Source organism: Arctopsyche grandis, chromosome 6 (genome assembly GCF_051622035.1).
Source record: "Arctopsyche grandis isolate Sample6627 chromosome 6, ASM5162203v2, whole genome shotgun sequence".
NCBI lineage: Eukaryota > Metazoa > Arthropoda > Insecta > Trichoptera > Hydropsychidae > Arctopsyche > Arctopsyche grandis.
Window position 1 is genome coordinate 2,119,278 of NC_135360.1, and position 19,781 is coordinate 2,139,058.

General features: G+C 35.9%; 2 protein-coding genes across 2 annotated transcripts; one reads left to right on the forward strand and one right to left on the reverse strand.

The window, feature by feature from the left end:
• The first annotated feature begins 4,700 nt into the window (after positions 1 to 4,700).
• On the forward strand, positions 4,701 to 11,983 carry Sc2 (trans-2,3-enoyl-CoA reductase Sc2). The gene is made up of 5 exons (XM_077433294.1): positions 4,701 to 4,854; positions 5,725 to 6,080; positions 7,343 to 7,559; positions 10,320 to 10,512; positions 10,593 to 11,983. The coding sequence occupies exons 1-5, from the start codon at positions 4,735 to 4,737 to the stop codon at positions 10,718 to 10,720; spliced, it is 1,014 nt and encodes a 337-aa protein (XP_077289420.1). The 5' UTR covers positions 4,701 to 4,734; the 3' UTR covers positions 10,721 to 11,983.
• On the reverse strand, positions 10,803 to 18,546 carry LOC143913466 (cilia- and flagella-associated protein 57-like). The gene is made up of 21 exons (XM_077433288.1): positions 18,256 to 18,546; positions 18,037 to 18,186; positions 17,685 to 17,967; positions 17,493 to 17,609; positions 17,102 to 17,253; positions 16,837 to 17,031; positions 16,624 to 16,759; positions 16,342 to 16,546; positions 16,050 to 16,267; positions 15,686 to 15,834; positions 15,160 to 15,574; positions 14,908 to 15,048; positions 14,691 to 14,831; positions 13,673 to 13,816; positions 13,372 to 13,603; positions 13,111 to 13,304; positions 12,941 to 13,037; positions 12,274 to 12,443; positions 12,025 to 12,198; positions 11,755 to 11,949; positions 10,803 to 11,054 (listed from the first exon to the last, which is right to left on the reverse strand). The coding sequence occupies exons 1-21, from the start codon at positions 18,309 to 18,311 to the stop codon at positions 10,983 to 10,985; spliced, it is 3,636 nt and encodes a 1,211-aa protein (XP_077289414.1). The 5' UTR covers positions 18,312 to 18,546; the 3' UTR covers positions 10,803 to 10,982.
• Positions 18,547 to 19,781: the final 1,235 nt, after the last annotated feature.

Below are 19,781 nucleotides of genomic sequence, written 5' to 3' on the forward strand. Positions count from 1 at the left end.
AACGTGTTTAAAGTATTGTCTAACATTCGAGAGTTTTTTTTTATAACTTTCTATTGTAGGGAGATATTTTCGTATCACATTTGAGCATTGAAGTAGATACTTCAATGAATTTGAGTCTTAAATGGTCAGTTTATTGTTCTCAAAAACATACCCAACTAACACCAAACATTCGAGCGAGAATTAACCTACGTAATTATTTTTTTTCCTGTATAACTGTAATCAATTCGGCTGCGATTTGTGTTTTTTAATTATTATTTAGTCGATCAATAGAGCGACTATCATCGGTTTGTTTGTTAAAAAATGTGGATCAACCGTAATAAATGCTTATTCCTAATCTTACGAAATTCCAAAATATGTAAAATTTGTATTCAAAGACATTTATTTATTTACATTAAATTAATTTTAGAATTGCTGGTATGTAGTCAATTCTAGAAACTCATAAATCGACCCGTTTTATTCGACCTTTTTTAATTTATTCCAATATTATTTTTTCAATATCGTATTCAAATTATTATTAATATTATTAATATATCACTGATCAAGTGATTTACTTTTACAATTTCTTGCTGGAAATTTGAAATCTGAACCGCTGTATTAGATAAACAGATGAGTGCTGGATGACCGTTATACATATGTACATATGTAGATGTAAACATGATTCGTTATACACGTACATATGTACATATGTATGTATGTATGTTGCTACTTTACAAAAGCAATAGATATTAAAAACCATGTGAACTGTATAATAGGTAAGTAAATACGAAATGAGCCTTAAATAATTTTGCAATCAATCCGTCGATTTTCATTCAGTATTTTTTTTTCTTCTCGAAGCAGGTTTTACGATTACCTACCAAAACAATGAAATAAATGGTCGGTCCCAAAATTGCAAACATTTTTCAAATGGACACACTTTTTTCTCTTTTAAATGTTATATTTCAGTTTTATCAATTGGATAAATTCACACCCTATTCTCAATTTTGTACTACACTGTAATAGTTATACATAATTACAAAATATTTTCTAACAGTGATTCATTCAACATTAGATGATATTTTGGACCGATCCCTTCAGGTACCGATCCCTTCGACAAAAAAAAGGGGAAGAACATAATATTTGATATTTTTACGATACAATCGTCTTAATGCAATACAATGCCTCTTTGGCCCTTCTGCGAACAAATTCTCTCATTGCCCCGAAAATATAAAAATCGATATTCGTACAAATTTACGTAAAAAATATTCGTACAAATTAAATGTTCAAAAATAAAAATATAAATACTTATATAATAGCGCGAATTGCATCGGCTTTCGATGATCTTAAAAAATATGGGATCAACCGTGTGATTGGTGCTTATTTTTAATCTTACGAAAATCCAAAACGTGTAAAATTTGTAACTCTCAACATTAGATCAATTCTAGAATCGCCAGTATTTAGTATATTCATCAAATCATAGTATTAATAAAGTTTTTTGATTTACTTTTCATTGATGAATAATGAAAATAAATATTAAATTGAAAATTTTCAAAATAACATATGTACATATGTATGTACATTCATACAACACACACATACATACATTGAAAAAATTATTTCCATGCTAATTATAACATTTGAAAATTACAAGGTTTATCTTAGTTTTGGACAAACCTCCTAAAACTTTTCCGATCGCTTTGAAACTTTGCCATTTTTTTTGGAATAAAAAACGTTTATTTTATCGGAGAGGTTTTGAAAAAACGATGAAAACCATTTCAGAATAATTTGAATTTAATAAAAGGATAAAGGGTATAAAATCATTTACGTCATTGCATTATTTTAAACCAAATTTGAGGGCCATGAATTTATGATACCGCAAAAACCCGTTGAAAAACCTTACATATGTATGTATGTATAACATGTCATGTAAAACAATCAAGAAAAAAAGTAGTTCGAGAAACAGTTGTCAAAAGTCGTTTTGAGAACTCTTTTATCAAAATGACTTGCAGAGCATCTCTAGCCTAGCCTATGAGACGCGGTATTATTTATCTTTAGGCAATAAAACTGCCACTCATAGTAAAAAAAAAACGTTTTGAATGAGTTCGTTCATTCGGTCCAAATATTTGAAAATATATAATTTCTTGTAAGGTCTTTGTAATATTTTATACGCATAAAATATTATTAAAGAAATTATACATTAGATGAACAGATGAGCGCTGGATGACAGTTATAGATGTAAACATAATTCGTTATACATATGTATGTATGTTTCGAATTTACAAAAGCGAAAGATATTAATTAGTAAAAATATACCTTATTAAATTATTGATAAACGAAATGAGCCTTAATTACTATAAACTATCATATAGATTTTAATGTGACTATAATAACACTGAGCAACAAAAACGAAAGCATTTAAATTGCAATTACCGCTCGAGTTAGTACGTTTAGATAAAAATAAAAAATATTGAAATAGAAAACCAATCCTTATAAACGAGGTGAAATAAAAAAATTGCCAAATAAATGCAAAATAGCACGGAGAAAAAATCCGTAAAAAAAATATTTTTTTGACTTTTAAAATTCGCTAGACAATTAATTATAAGTATTTTAAAGCAATGCAATATCACAATCAATAGGAAAAACATCTGACTATTGATTCCAATACTCACTTTGAGCACAGCAATACTAGGTTTTGAGTTAAAGACCGCAAAAGCCAAAAAACTGTAAAAATCGCGCATTTTTTTAAACGCTCATATCTCGTAAACAATCACCAACCAGCAAAAATCAATATCATATTCGAATTCAGTGGGTCAAAGTTAGTAAAGATTGGTTAGTCTCCGCTCTGGTAACTAAAAAACGTGATTTTTTGTGGCTCAATGTAATTTTCAACAATAACCATAGAACGGGAGATGTTTAAAATTACTTTAAAAAGCTATTTTTTTCGAGAATTGCCTCTGCGAATCGTAAACGATGTAATAATTTAATTATGGGAAAAGCCGAAAAAAATTATTCGAGCTCCGCGAACGAATTTAAGTATGCGCTTTTTTTTCGTAAACGTATTTCATCATTGAAAAAAAATATAATCTTGAAAACTTTGAGAATCGCTATTAGAAAATATTTTGTTATTATGTATAACTAATACAGTGTTGAGAAAATTGAGAATAGAGTGTGAATTTATCCAATTGATAAAACTGAAATATAACATTTAAAAGAAAAAAAAGTGTGTCCATTTGAAAAAAAACTAAAAGCACTGCGCGAAAGATTCAATCGATCATTTTTCTTTTATATTATTTTGGAGAATATGTAGGTACATATGATTTGTCATCTTACAATTATTTTTTGTGAAAAGGTGCTACACATGTATTTATAAAAGTACGTTTAATATAAAATTCCAGCAAATGTAATATAATATAGCGAAAAAAATTAATAGTATGATTCGTGTTGTTACGAAAAATTGGTAAAACTGAAACGAAAAATAAAGCGGTATAAAGCATATGTATGTAGGTAGAATATTTGTCAGTGCATCGGAAATTCCTATAACGCTCCGTTCGCGGTCGTTCCTTGCAAACGCAGAGTTTACGTAAGCTTGGCGACCACTTCACCAGCGGGCCGTGTCGGTGGTCGCCCACGCGCCCTGGTCGCCCGGTCGCCGTCGGCCAGTCGATGATCGCCCAGTGCGATGGGCGCCCAATTGACGCAGGGCCCAATTGACGCAGTGTCCGCCAGTCTCGTCGTCCAATTGTCGCAGTGGCGAGTAACACTGATCGCCCAATCGTCCTGGGCGCCCAATCGTCACGTACCGCTACAATCTTAAGGTAAACGGCGCGCGCGCACATTAATACGAAAGGAAAAGCCTGTTCCTCTTGTAAGCGGGGTAGGAAGTGTTGACCGTATCCCAGCCTAACGAAACACTGTTGTGCTTGTTTTATTGTTTGCCTAAATATTGTACAAGTGTATTAGAATATTTGAGGAAGTTTTCTCGAAGCGGCTATTGGCTTTTGACTTGGTGTCGTGATGGCTGCTGGATCTGCAATGTGTCGTTGCTCTGGATCCGACTGAGTTGCAAACGTTCTTACATTGTAGGGTAGTGTAGCTGGTCAGATGCTGGATGTCGACTGCTGTCGTGGTGGCTGCTGCCTGTTGGCTGAAGTTGTCTGGGTTGGATCTCCTTTTATATTGTTTTTGGGGATCCACGTGACTTGTTTACTGGCGATTGATTCTGAGAACCGCAGGTGGTGTTTACGTGTGCAAGTTATGCGAGGAATGTGGAATATTCTCGAATATGTGGCGTCGTTCCACTCGATTTAGTTTTTATCGTCCTTTGTTCCAGTTCCCGTCTGGATGTTTGTTCAATGGGTTACAATGTAGTTGTTATTTGTTCACTTTAATGGGTGCAAGTGTTCTTCGACTTCGCGTCGTTCTGCTTGATTTGTTGGGGTGGAAGTTTCTCGACTCGAGATGACGTCAATGGTTGAGCGTGAGAAATGTATTCTCCGTCGCAATAGATGTTTCGATTGCGGTGACGAGATTCCTACACTCTTGTTCCTGTTGTATCCTGCTCGCGCAAATTAAGTGAGTATGTACCGTTTACCATGCACCCTTTTTTTTATCTTTCGATTTTCGACCTTTGCGTTTTCGGGCGTTTCACATTCGGGCCCATGAAGGAGACCACATACATGTATGTGTGCCGATTTCAATAAATAAATATCGTCCAGTCTACTTTCAAGCAGTTACAATTTCTATAGTAGTTGTGTCAAAATGTGCATGGACGTAATTCGAGTAGCTACGGTTGGAAATAGACGCGGTCGGTTCAGAAACGCCAGTCTTCGACGAAGTGTCGTTGCGGCTGGTCGGTCGGTTGCTGTGGCGAACATGGAGGCAAGTATTCTACTCTCAAATTCAATATTCTACTCTCATCGTTATCATCATCACCATCACCATCATCGTCGTCGCTAACAGAAGATCGACTCGTCTCGATCCTCCACTTCCGGCTTAAAATCGACCCAACCTCCAAACCTGTTTTCCTCTTGATCTTCGTACCGTACGAGTGTAAATACAATACCATTTATCACGTTCGTGTACTTCTGTACGTTTCAAAATATATCGAGGTAAAATGTCAAATATGCACCACAATGCTCACATCAATGTCCACTTGTCGTGTGTAAGTGTGTAAGTCGCCGGCAAATGGGCCTCATTTGCATTTATAACTGTATATATACATAGGTACGCTGATAGATGAGAAAGCGAAAAGTTTTAATTGAATCTCATGGAAATAAAACAGACAGAATGGAATATTGATAAGGGGTTTTGTATATCTTTCAATTTCATCAAAAAAACATTCAAGTCATCATTTGAGGAAAACGCCACCGGTTAAAGGTCAATCATTATATGCAAATTGCATAGAAATTATATCCATGTATAATTATACATGGATATAATTTAATAATTCCAGGCAAAAAATGGCCCAAGAAAAGTTCGAATATACAACATGAAATATATTTTTGTTATATACTAATCAAAGTCCAATAAAAAACTATTATATCCAACCTGATTATATCTAATCAAACAATTTAATTTTGAGCTATGTTTTTATTTACATATATGCATATATATATTTATTCTATAAAAAATTATTTTCACTATTAAAATTATGACGATTATTTTATGATCTTATTTTACGGGGGCCGTTTCATTTTGACCCTCTCGATGTGTGTATGTATGATGTATTCCAATTGTTGGTATTTCCAGATCGAAATTTTAAGCGCGGTCGGCTCCAAATCCATCGGTCGCATTCAGGCCACTTCCGAGACCAAAATCAAAGATGTCAAGAAGGCGATACAGGTGTTGAAAAAAAGCTTGTATCCCGACCGCCAGTCGATCCGTCTCGAAGCCAAGGGCAAAAATGTATCGGACGATTCGACCCTCAAATCCCTGTCCATCTCCGGCGGAGGCAAACTATACGTGAAGGATCTGGGACCGCAGATCTCTTGGAAGATGGTGTTCATCGTAGAGTACGCCGGCCCGTTGGGCGTCTACCTTTGGCTTTACACTAGACCGTGGCTGTTCTACGGCACTTCGGAAAACACCGTCAGTACAGTCGCCAGGTATATGTTCAAAAGATTCGGATGTGACCAAACCAATGTATTTGAGGAATATAGGAAGGTCGAGAAAAACATAATTCGATAATTAAACATACATACACGTTCACACGTACCGATTATGAGAAAGAAATGTGGGGAAACTTACATAAGACAAAATTTCAACTCCCGGCTGTCGGATTTTGATCGATTTTGATACACATTAAATATCAAGAAAATAGAATGAATTACGACCGAAACATTATCAGCTCTGAAGTTAGTACGTAAAGAATACAAATATAAATTTTGAGCTCGATACGCTCAGAGGTGTGGAAAGAATAGTGGCCACAACATTTTTGACCTTTCTAAGAGGGAAAAATCCCACTTCTGGTTTATTATATTTAGCGATTTTTTTTTATTTTCATCACATTGATACAAGTATTATACTTGAAGTTTTTCGTGAAGAGCACACATGTTTAAGGGGTTGAAAGAAATAGTGGAAGAAAAATCGAACAAGAGTAAACTGCCACTTCTGGTCGACGGATGCTTACCAAAATTTATACATAACTTGGTATTACACTTAAACTTCTAGATATGAAATTTCAGTTCAATAAACTAAAAATTTTCCGAAGAAAACATAAAAAACCTCGATTTTCTAGAGTTAAAGTACTACTTCCGGTTTAGGAAAAAATATTAAAAAAATATTGGGGTATACAATTTATAATTTATATTACATGTACAAAATTTTCAATCCGATTCAATTAACGGCTTGGGAGATACTTACGTCGTATCGATAAGAATTTCAGTAATCGATACTAAGTTTCAGTTCGATTGGACTAACGGTGTTCAAAAAATACACAGACACACAAATTTTTTCTAGATCATGAAAACGTGATCAGTGATCGATTCTGAGTTCGAATCGGTCAAAATCTCGAGTTGGAATTTTCGCATGATCACAAAACTTCGTCTAACATATTGTTACCATGTACATGATAAAGAAAAAAAATATACACATTTAAACTTATATTTGGAACTTATCTATATTTGGATTATTGTATAATATATAGCACTGATAGCGTTGTTTTTATCGACCGCTTTATTACAGACAGTACGGTATATTTATTGCAGAACCTTGAATGTCATTGCCTTGATTAAAATCGTGAACTTTACACCGTGTGAATAATAAAATAAAAAGTCACATTTCCCACGTCGAATTTGAATGTATAATATATAGCGATAAGCGCCGATAGTTCAGCCGACTATGTAAAAAATACTGTTATGATTTTCAGCGTGGCTGCCGTCTGTTGGAGTGTTCACTATGCGAAGAGACTGTTGGAGACTCTGTTCGTGCACCGATTCTCTCATTCGACTATGCCGATACGGAACCTCTTCAAAAATTGCTCTTACTATTGGCTGTTTGCTTTGTACGTCGCCTATCACGTCAACCATCCACTCTTCACTCCTCCGTCAACGTTGCAATTCTTCATCGGATTGGCTGGATTCACTGTGAGTTTCCGACTATGGTCGGAATTCGTATATGCGTATATTTATTTCAGAACGAACTTCAAAGCGTTTGAGGAACTGCTCCAAATGAAAGAAAATATCCAATTCTGCTTGGGTTAAAATTTGTATATAAACAACTTCTAAAACCATTTACATATCGGACAAGCAAAAGAATGCTATGTATATTTTTATTTTATTATACATCATCAATTAATCAAGCACACTCGTCTAACAGATTGCTCCAAAGCGACGAGTGTGCTAAAAAGATTAAGAAAGGACAAAAGGAAAAAAGTGCATGAAATTTTACAATTAAAAATACTTACATAAAGAAAAGACAAATAAACAAACACGACATAAAAAAATTCATAACTAAACAAACTAACTCAACCTTTCTAAATGGTCGCGACTTCCGTAACTTAGGAAGTGGTGCAGAAAATGACGAGAGATGTGACAAATGTCAATAGCACCATCCAGTGAATTTAAGAAACGGAGGCCACGAGGAATGGGAGAATAACTAAAAGCCACAGTTCTAGCCAGTTGGCGGGTCCATATCACACTCTCCGGAGCATGAAGCCCCAACTCAGCCAGGATAGACAGACAGGAGATATAGCCTCTAAATATGGGAAACAAGAACTTGATGAGGGCAACACTCCTCCTGTGTTCAAGAGAAGACGTGTAGCCGACAATACCCATGACGAATTGTGAAGGAAATAAATATGGGTAAATCCCATATTGCTGCTTATAAAGCAGTCGAAGAAAGCGTCTTTGGATAAGTTCAAGTTTCATAGATAGAGATTTAGTGGAAGGATTCCAGATCGTAGAGGCGTATTCCAAGATACTCCTAACTAGAGCATTGTACGGCAGCCTCTAAATAGTGGGATTACGGTAGTGTCGAGAATTACGAAAGACAAACCCAAGCATTCGTGAGGCAGAGCAACACACAGAGTCTATATATGATCAGAGAAATTTAGGTCACTCTGAAATGCAACCCCAAGATCAACAGTAGAATCGATCCAGTTCAATAAAGAGTTACCAGCAAGATAAGGAAAGGTACGATCTGGGATAGATCTAGATCTGGAGTGACACTGGATAGGTAGAAAATAAGTTTGATAGACTACTGTAGAAATTGCCACCTTTTCGCGCTTAAAATGGCTCCCACGTTGAGAGCGCGAAGGGCGAAAACGTGGGATCGCAGAGTTCTCTTGGTTGTATGCTTATCGTCTAAATGTAGCACAGCTGTACTAGCTGGCTATCAGGTAACGAGGTCCTTCTTCTAGCGTAGATGCTTCTGGCTGTTCGGCGAACAGCTGTGTATGACGATGTCGGGAGCTTTCAGGAGCCGTGGCTATCACTGATAAATCAAACCGCACATGGTTTGAAGGCTGCGTAGAAGAGACGGGGGCAGGAGATGTGATCTCCACTGCCTCAGGTGACGATCTGGATGGAACTGCGTGGGACAGGGAGAGCTGGCTCGACCTTGTCCCTTGAAACTTAGACGAAGAAGACAGCGTCTGGGGCGGGTTAGCGCCCAGGAAGTTACGTCCAGGGAGAGGGGTTACAACGTAGTGTGACAAATTTTAATGATCAAAATGTGGTCAATATAAACTGAAAATCTTACATAGTCTGCAATTTTCGTTGATCCGTTATTTCGTGTTCGGTTTACTCAATTGTGGATTTTAACCCAAGCACAGCTGGATATTTTCGCACTATAATCTAACATATAAAACACTAAAGTTTGTTCGTATGTACGTATTTTTCGTCAATTTAATTAATAGTCGACAGTCTATTGTTCTGACGTCATCGAACAAATAATTCGCTTTTTTCCGATTCAAAGTTCCCGGGGGCGTAGGCGCCGAGGGTGAAGCCCTAGGGCTTCTCCCCCTAGGGGGCGCAGACCCCGGGGGTGTACATATAATGTTTTATAAGAGACTTACTATACATGTTTGTTTGTTCGTGACAGTCAATTTAATAAAAAAAACAAATAAGTATTCAAATAAATTTAATAAAATGTTTACTATTAGATTAGTCATGTTTAATCGGTTTATAATATTACAAATACCGAGCGAAGCCGGGTAATACAGCTAGTATATAATATATATAAAAACGAACGCGATGTATGTTTTTGGGTATGTGCGATGCATCGACAAATATGGAGATTTCAAAAAAATGTTATGCATAGGGATGTGACGTGACGATCGATCGTGTTGAGGAGACGCAAGGTAGCGGGGAAGTGGGGGGGGGTGTGAAGCGTCTGACATGTGCTCCTGATATTGAGTACCTGACTTGGAACGGGTGACGTCAGCGTCAGATGCGCTGAGCGGATCGTACACAGATACACACATCCGCGAAGACAAACACACACATTCATTCATCATTTCGAATGGGTTGGATCGGCGAGTGTGTAATGCGCGCGCGTGCCTATAAATTACCTTACATTATATATTTATGTGGTATAAATCCTGAGAGATGACGCTGTTCAGGACCACGGTTGGGTTTGTGGCGGGCGAGGTGAAGACCAAACACGTGCTTTTTCAGTCATGTTGTTTATTACGGATGATGATATGTACATGCGGTGGTTTGACGACCGACCGCTCGGAGTACAGGTCTAACTGCTACTGGCGGTAACGTCTCTGTCCCTTTCATCCCTCACCACACAGTCAGTCATAACATACTCTTTCTCAGCCATCAGCCTTTCGTTCAATTCCAACTCTACATTTATGTCGTGTACTAATATTAAGTGATACATTGTGACTTGTTGTAAAGGTGTGCGAGTTGGGTAACTTGAGTATCCATCTGCTGCTGAGGAACTTGCGTCCTGCGGGCTCCAACGTTCGTCGCATTCCCGTGCCCAACGGCAATCCGCTGACGTCCTTGCAGAACTTTGTCTCCTGTCCAAATTACACGTACGAATTCGGAGCGTGGGCTTCGTTCACTCTGATGACCCAGTGCATCCCGGGTAATATAATTTGCCATTATGTTCGTGTCTAATTGTGTGTAATACATAGATGGATGATTTTTATGTTTTGATATTTTCAGCCGGCGTATTCGCTCTGGCCGGTCTGTACCAGATGACGGTCTGGGCCATCGGCAAGCATAGAAATTACAAAAAGGAATTTCCAAACTATCCCAAGGGACGGAAAGCCATCCTCCCGTTTCTCATTTAACTCACATAGTCGAAATATTCGTACGATACGTTTAATAGATGCATCTATTTTTTTATATTAGTCAATGAAACGTTTTCTACTTAATTTATACATTCTTTTTAATCGATCGAAATGAGTATTTAACTGTTAAGATGTTTTGTTATCGCGTATTTTTTTATTTTCGTTTGAATAAACATTTAATTCTTTTGTTACATTTTTCAATAATTTTATTTTTGTCGACCAATGTTCCATGTGTATTGAAAGTAAAATATTGACTAAAAAATCAATTTGTCTCGTTCATTTTTAACAATTCTTCATTTTCAGTCTTCAGCTGTCTAATTATGCGGTCTTTTTCCTGGAAAATATCAAATACATTCTATAATTATAATCAAAATTTCTATATTTTAATAATAATTCAACGGAGTTGGTCAATATTTTATTCCCATATGAAAATATATGCAGTGATTTACAGTTTTTTTAGTCAACGTGAATATCCACCTTTAACCCTTTGATTGCTGACGTCTTTTCTGTCGAAAGCCCGCCACACTGAAAATTTCGCCAACATTTCCAACTAGAACTATTTAGATATAGAAAGCAGATATAAAAATTGCAGCTAATCCAAACAAACCCTAGATAACTACCGCCGAGGATTTCGAGTTTTGTAAAGGTGTGTTCAGACTCTAATATATCTTGCAACAATATAAAATAAACAAAACAAGTCTATTGATGAATGAATTCTTCCAAAACTAGTTCCATTTTCTTCATTGTTGTTACAATGTTATATTTCCATCGGGAAATTCTGCTATGGTTATAAATTCAGAAATTCCGATGTAAACCAATGTTTATAAACATTGACACAGATTAAACGACATTTTTTTCAATGCTACCTGGAAAGGCTTAGCGGGTAGTATTCTTGTTTATTTTTTACAAACTCAAAATACAACGCCTATTTCAGGCTCATAAACTTGTTGGTCAGCATTCAAAGGGTTAAGTAATGCCTTTAATTATGACGCAGCAAAAGCAAGCTTAAATACTCATATATGATATTTAAATACCTGAATTTTCAAATTGAATTCCCTCTCTATGGATTCATAGTCGGTGCAAGCTTTGTCGATCATCAGCCGGGCTTTGCTTGGATTGACCCGAGCTGCCGGCAGACCGAGCAAAGTCTTCAACTTCTTACACTGCTCGTTCGAGTCTTTCAACTCGTTTCGAAACACATTAATCTTATTCAGCAGTTCGCTGTTGTCCTGTCACAACAGAACACGTTCAGTTGCCATTACCAAAAATATGCATGAAAATAAAAATAAAATAAAAATTCACACCTCCATTAATTTCACAGCATCTTTTTTCGACTTCAGAGTGACGCATTCCAATTTTTGCATGAGACAGCTTATTTGATTCTCGTATGATTGTTTTGATTCTTTGTATTCTACTATACCTAAAGATCTTTCCGATTTATTCGTCAGAATACCATCGCATTTGTATTGTAACAATTCCTGCAATGATCATCGGCTTTTAATTCCCGTAAATATTGCCACGAACATTTCAACAACATATGTATGTATATATACTTTAACGGCTGTTTTCAATTTTGCCGGATTTTGAATATCCAGTGAGAGCTCGGCGATTTCATCATGGATTCTTTTGAGCGTCGTTTTCAGGTCGTATATTTCTTCTGATTGTTTGTTTTTGTCCGATTGATTCGCCCATAGTTTTTCCTTCAATCCAGTGATTTCTACATCTACAAAGAGATGTAAGTATACATATATCTTATTTTATCAGAAAAATTGATCCAATAATTGGACTAATATAGGTTTTTCATTCCAAATTTACCCTTTTTCATTTCAAATTGACCCTTTTTATTACATACCTCCTTTACGATTACAATTCAGGAAAAAGTTTGCCTCTTATCCGATCGTTTTCATACTTTGCCATATTGCTCATTTTTGTCATCAATTTAAGTAAATGGATCCTCCGCCATTACGATGGTGCAAAAATATCGTGTAAGACGCGTTTGATATCTGCCCGGCGAGATAGTCGTTGACGTTTATCCATCGTTTGTTTATTAGTTTTAAACATAGATGGCGGTAGTAAAATAAAATTAATGTTTTTATTCAAAATAATAATTTTATATACAAATTATAGAAGAGGTATGTTTTTAAAAAACTTTTTTTCATTATTTTAAATTGACATTGAAAAGGGGTCAATTTGGAATGAAAAACCTGTACAATTCGTTACCCGAACGTTCTTTCATTTCTAACAGCTCGCGGAGATTCGCTTCTAAACTCTTAATGTGCATTTTCAACTGTTGAATTTCCTCATCTTTTGGCTCGGTCTGCATAATAGTGACTTACATATGATCAAAAACAAAAACGTTACATCAAATACGTACATAAACAATAAACAACCTGCTTGCTTAGTTCGTCCAATTTGAAGCTGAGAACAAACTTATAGTTTTCCAACGATTGATTCTCCAAACGTACATTTTGCATGTCTCTATCTTTATCCTGTATAGTTTTATCCCGGTTGCTAATTTCCTTCCTCAAATCGGACATCTTCGCCTCAAGGACTTTCACAAAATCCTTCGCCTGCTTCACCTCGCCTAATATTCGCACCCACTTTTATAAAATCGCACTATATATATATATTATATATTGTAACATACAGACCGTTCAATAAAGCAACTTTAATTTTGTAATCCTCGATAGTCGTCTGCAACAATACGATTTTCTTTTTCAACACGTCCGTCTCTCCCTTCAACACAACGTTGGAGTGTTTCTCGTCTCTCAGCTGCGAAGCATACGTTGCTTTCAATTCGACGATTTCTCTATCGGCATCATCTTCTATGGTCTGCTTTATGTATTCGTGCTCTCGCAGTTCCAAATCATTTTTTTCAGTCAACTACGATATTATAAAATTAAAAGTATCTAAACCGTCCTGAAATAATATACATACATGTAATTTCAATACCTCTTTTATCATATTATTTTTTTCATTCAATTGCATTTCGTACTGCACTTGCAGTTCATTCAATGCATCCACTTTGCTCTGCTCTAATGTTTTCAACTGATGTTTATAATCATTCTTCATTTCTGAAATATTGTCATTCAATTCCTACAACAAATGTGTACAATCACTATGTTGGTTTTGATTTTCCAATAAGTGCAAATCTTTGAATGAAAGTCTCACGACATTTTATGTACATAGATATATACCAGGAAGGCTTGACGGGAAGACCCCAATGTCAAAACCAGTGATCTCATCATCGATCCTGTACAAACATGCATAACTCAAGGGCAACGTCCCCTTCGACCATTCCAGAAGAAAGAGTTCATCACTCGATCGTAAAACGAACGAAACCCAACAGTGATGTCATCAGGAAACTGTAACACACGTGTACCGAAAACACGTGCTTCGAAAACCGCATTCTTAAACAAACGACGTCCTGGCGCTGACCCCACAGCTATAAAGCACGCGCCTCGAAAATAGGTCAACACGTGTCCTGGAAACGAAGACAAAGCATCTGCACACGGCATGCTTCAAGCCAGAACGTATATAAAGCGACGCACCAGCTCCCAACACCAGAGTGAAACTCTGGAGTTCAACCAGCTCACTTCTCCGAAGCTCAACCTCTTCGTACATACAATAACCATTGTAACAATTGAACAAAAATAAACGATCCTCTTACAAACTACACAACATGTGTTTCGTTAGGCCGGGATACGGTCAACATACCTTCCCTGCCTTACAAACCCAATTATCTCTCAGAGCTAAATATAAACGCAACCACTGAGCTATACTGTTGGCTAATATATATTTACATACAATATACATATGTATGTACGAAGTATCAATAGACGATGTGATCGTGAGAAAGTTCTACTTGAGATTTTGTCTGATTTGCATTCAGTATCAATGATCACGTTTTAAGTATGAGATTTTCACTGAGACTACTTAAAAAATATAAAAATGTTTCACTCAAATGTACCTCGTATTTGGAATACTCGAATATGAGCTTTGAATTGAAATCCACTTCCATCATTTCTACAGCCTCGTCATTGTCGCTGTTGATTTTATTTATATTATCTTGAAAATCGTTCGTTTGTTGCAAATTTTTCGTGTCCAACACCTAAAACACAGTCAACATTTAACAAACAATAAATAAATAAAATACACAATACACTATCCATCCTTTCATACACAACCTCAATTTTCTCTGAAAGTCCTTCAATTTGGTTTGAATAATTCGCGTGAATGCTCACTAGATTCTCGTTCTGCTTTATGACCATTTGCCGGACTTGATAAGCATGCTCCGTTTCCATTTCGCTGATGCGTTTAGACAACTCCTAAATACATTGATAAACTAAATTAGCAAACACACTAATGAACATGCTACGCTATTGCATACAACACAGCATGTTGGCTCTTCGCTGTATGCCATCAATTTGTGATCTTACAGTAATTTGCATTATTTTCTCCCGCAGGTCGTCTCTGTGTATTAAAATCTCCTCGGAATAGCAAAAGTCTTGGCCCAGGACGATAGCTTTCCCTTCGCTGTTGTCCAGCCTCCATATGCATATTGTAGCATCTTCGGCCACCGATATCAACGTGCGGTCATCGTACGACAGAGCTATCGCCGTTACGTTTCTGTTGTGCATGCGATATTCTTTAAACACGGCCTTATCCAGCAGGGGAAACTGAATCGAGACTACGACACCTTTTCCCCCGGTCACGAACAGCATCATGTCCGAGTGGGCCAGCGCAATGTTGTCCAGCTGGACTCCGATGATCTTCAAGTTTCTTATTACGGTGTCGTTGCGCGCTTCTTTCACTTCGCCGTCTATTCCGACTATGTACGATGATTTTCCATCACTATAAACCGTATATATTAGATTTAGATAGTGATCGTTCCATTTGTGAAGGCCCATCCCCACACGGAAAGAGTGCGGATAGGTTTTTATAAATGTAACGATGTCTACGCACCTGGTAGCTGAACATCCAGTGAAATCATTGCTCTTCATGATGACTTCGCTGACTCTTTGAGACGTCATCATAGACCACTCATAGATTGCTCCATCTGATCCGCACGACACTATTTTATCGTCTCTTCCGGCCCAAGATAAAGCTCGTATCTTAAATAAATTTGTGATACTACATGTGTGGGGTTGCTAATTGACTTTCAAAGTTGGTTCATTCCAATATATATGTACCAAGGTAAATCAAAAAATTATTTACTAATGCAACATGAAGCTGAATTAGTCTTACCACCCCACCTCCCCCTCCTATTTAAAATAAGCTTTCCAGAGTGATATTAAATCGAAGGTATAGAATTAATAATTATACTTACAATTCCACTGTGTCCCTTCAAATTAAAAACATTATTGAAGGATATTGACGAGAACACTTGTATGATCATGTTATCGACGGCCGCAAACATGTGTCCGTTGTTGCTGAATTTGCACACTTTGCAATTTCTTATTGAAAATTCCCTCATTTGGTACAAATCGTCGATGAGAACAACCATATACCTCAACTTATCAGCAAATCCGATGACGGCAAACAAACCTGATTCGTAAATTTAATTTAATTTCATCAGATATTAATACATTTAAAATTGTATCAAAAATAGGCATTCCTACCAGTTGGATGTAACGATACACAATTTACATTCTCGTGATAGAATTTTACAAACTCCAATTTCATAGTTTCGTAATTCCACAACCTGATGCTTCGGTCGTCTTCACCGGAAGTCATAAATATTGGCTTCCATGAACACATTGCCAACCCATTTATACGACTGTGATGAAGCCTCTCGCCCATTTCAAGGAATGGAATCTCCGATACCTGAATAAAATCGGCGGTTAAACAACTCGAAAATTGAAATCTGGATGTACATACTTGTATAACGTATGTATACTCACTTGATCCATATGTTCTTCATATAATTTAACATAATATATTTGAGACTTGAGTGTTGTAATAATCAACGTGTCCTGATTATCATTAACTGATATATGTTGAACAAAATTTAGATCTATGCTCTCTCTTTCATTAATTCTAGATTAGGTATAACATATATACATATTGCAAAACGATCAATATTTGTATTGAAGACTTGAAATAGTAAAAATAACCTGAACGGGCAATCGATGACTTTAAAAACATTTCGTTTGATCCATTTAAAACGAGACTCTTTTTCAAACATGTGAACGTAGCCACTTTTCGATGAAAATGCAAAACCTTTAGGAAATACGGTTAAACATCTGATTTCCATGGCTTCCGATGATTCCAGCTCTTGTTTCGCTTGTGAAACAGTATCAAGTTCTTTGCTGCAAAAAGTATATCAACATTATTCAGTCGTATAACTTTGGATGTTTATATATTGATTTTGTTATTAACTCGTCTTTTTTTGTTGAAATCTCCAAAATTTCTGCACCTCGATAGTTGCAACTTTGTCGAAGCTCTCCATTTTCAACGATCATCAAAACACCGAATTTTGTGCCGAACATGACTTTGTCAGGCGTGAGCCACATGCAGCTCGTAATTATCAACTGTTAATTAGCATATTAAATAATAACAAGTAAAAACTTTAAATTCTTTTAAACAATAATGAATTATTTTTGGTGAGTTTTATTTTAAATGTATTACAGAGACATCTATGAATCTATACTAATGCAATTATACAATAGTATTATATGGAAAATGTTGATAAAACAGAAATCGCAGTTACCTAGCAAAAAATTGCATATGAATGAATGGCTTTAAAGCAAACATTTTTCAATATTCTTACATTTTCAGCTTTGGTCCATCCCCATTGTCTCCATACAGTCTCTGATACGTTCATCAGTCGAAATGTCTGCGCTCCAGTTATAACAATAACATTAGCATCCGTCAGATTGCAATTCACCTAAGTCAGTAGGTATGTAGTATAAGCTTCATATACATTTCAGCAATATCAGAAACTGTAAAGATTGCAACTTACTTGAGTAACTCTGCCTTGACCGTTGGGATTCTGAGCTTTAGTTTGACTTTCAATCTTACCGCTCTCCCAATTGTAATAGTAGAGCATCCAGTCAGGTTCACCGGTGACGGCCACCACATATTTGGAATCCCAAGTAAAGTGAACGGCGACAAATTGAGTGCAAGTAATTTCTTCAAACGGAATTGTTAAACTCTTTTTTAGCTCCAAAGTCGATAAGTCGTATATTTTTATCGTCGGCTTTTTATCTTTCTGGTTTGCCCTTTCGTTCAGTAGGATAAATTGCCTTTGAAAATATAATATGAAATTTATATCGTATAAAAATGCATGGCAAAAATTTGCGAAATAATCTTACTTATTCGGAGATATGGATATGGATTGTATTGGATTTTGCTTTTCAGGCAGTTTTATGAACTTTTGACATTTCTGATTGAAATCATGCAATACCAGAACTCCACCAGCCGGATAGACCACTTCAGAATCAGTTGTAAAATGAGCATTTCCTCTGAAATTTTAATACACAATGAGTAAATCTTTTCTTTTGATACGTTAAATGATCACCAGATAAATTTACTGTATGTCAGTTCTTAAGCCGAAGAATGTCTGTGCTTCAATATGAGGAGGGGCCATCGTCCTCGAATTGATAATGTTATTTTACCACGTTTCCTTAGCAACCAATTTAAAGCATACATATATTTGATCAATTATTATATATGTAGTATCAAAAAAAGGAGGAAATAACGATTTAACTGGGATGTTATGAATGGGAAACGGGATACGGTGTACGACATTGAACGGTAATTGGTCTTTCAATTGTAGAACATCGTCTAACGTGACTTGCATTGAGCAATCCACTCATTGCACTATGTAGTTATGCACTCGTCAGTTATTTGTTTTTATCTAGGGTACTTTATCTTCAATGTTTGTGGATGCAAACAATTAACATCTAAGATACAAACGAATCAGAGTGACTGTGATAAACTTGAACAAACAAATGACTCTGGCATGTCTTTATCATCAAATATTAAAAGTCAAATAAAACTTTTGAAAGTATTCTGCATTTAAAAAATGGAATTCAGAATAATACATAATATTTGTAGACCATTTATTGTAATGTTTTTTTATTAAATAGCGTCTACCTGTTATTGTCATTATACATATGTATGTGTATGTGCTTATTTACAACAAGAAAAAAGTTAAATGCCTATATAAATATATTGAATTGATAAGAAATTGTGTTCATTAGATAATGTTTCAGTTTGAAACAAGATAAGGAATGGTTTCGGTACTTTTGCAATAGCAATTCAAATATTTACTTATAAGCTTCATTTCGCAGTATTTGAAATTCACATTTATGATACACATTTTGTAGTTTTAATTATAAATGAACTAAAAATCAATTATCAAGTACTAAAAAGCTAGTTACGGTAATGTTTTATCCATAATTTAATTTCATTCGACCTTTTCCAATGTTTTAATTGTTATTTTCGTTTCAATTCGATAAGATTAGGAACCCTCCAATAACCGATTGAATATTTAATAAGTTTATAAAAAATCTATTCCGTGTTTTAAGAGGGCTGGACACCAGCGCCTTGTCCATACAAACGTATTACACTTCTCCCTTCATCAATTATGGCACTAGAGAAATTATTTTTTAATATGCTATGGATATCCACCATTGGGATGCATCTATCGTTTTATTTTTTTGATTAGTTATTTTTTATAGGAGCTAGGAGCCGCCAAACATCTATGAAATCGCCTCTTTTTTACACCCACGAAAATAGTACAGCGTGCTTATTTAACTGTTGATTTAAAAAAAAATACGCGCATATTTGCACAGAAAATATCTTTCTCATACCGATGATGATTTTTTTTTAAAAAATGGTCCAGTTTTGGAGGAGAAAATAGGAGAATACGAAACCTCGATTTTGTCGATTTAAAATGCGTATTATCTGGTCGAAGCGAAACTGTCGCATTCACTCAATATATATATATTGATATATATTGTCGCATTCACTCAATATATATATCGAAGAAAGGAATGGCAACAAAATTAAGGTTTCGGGTGTACAGCCCTCTTAAGCTATGTATTTATATTTA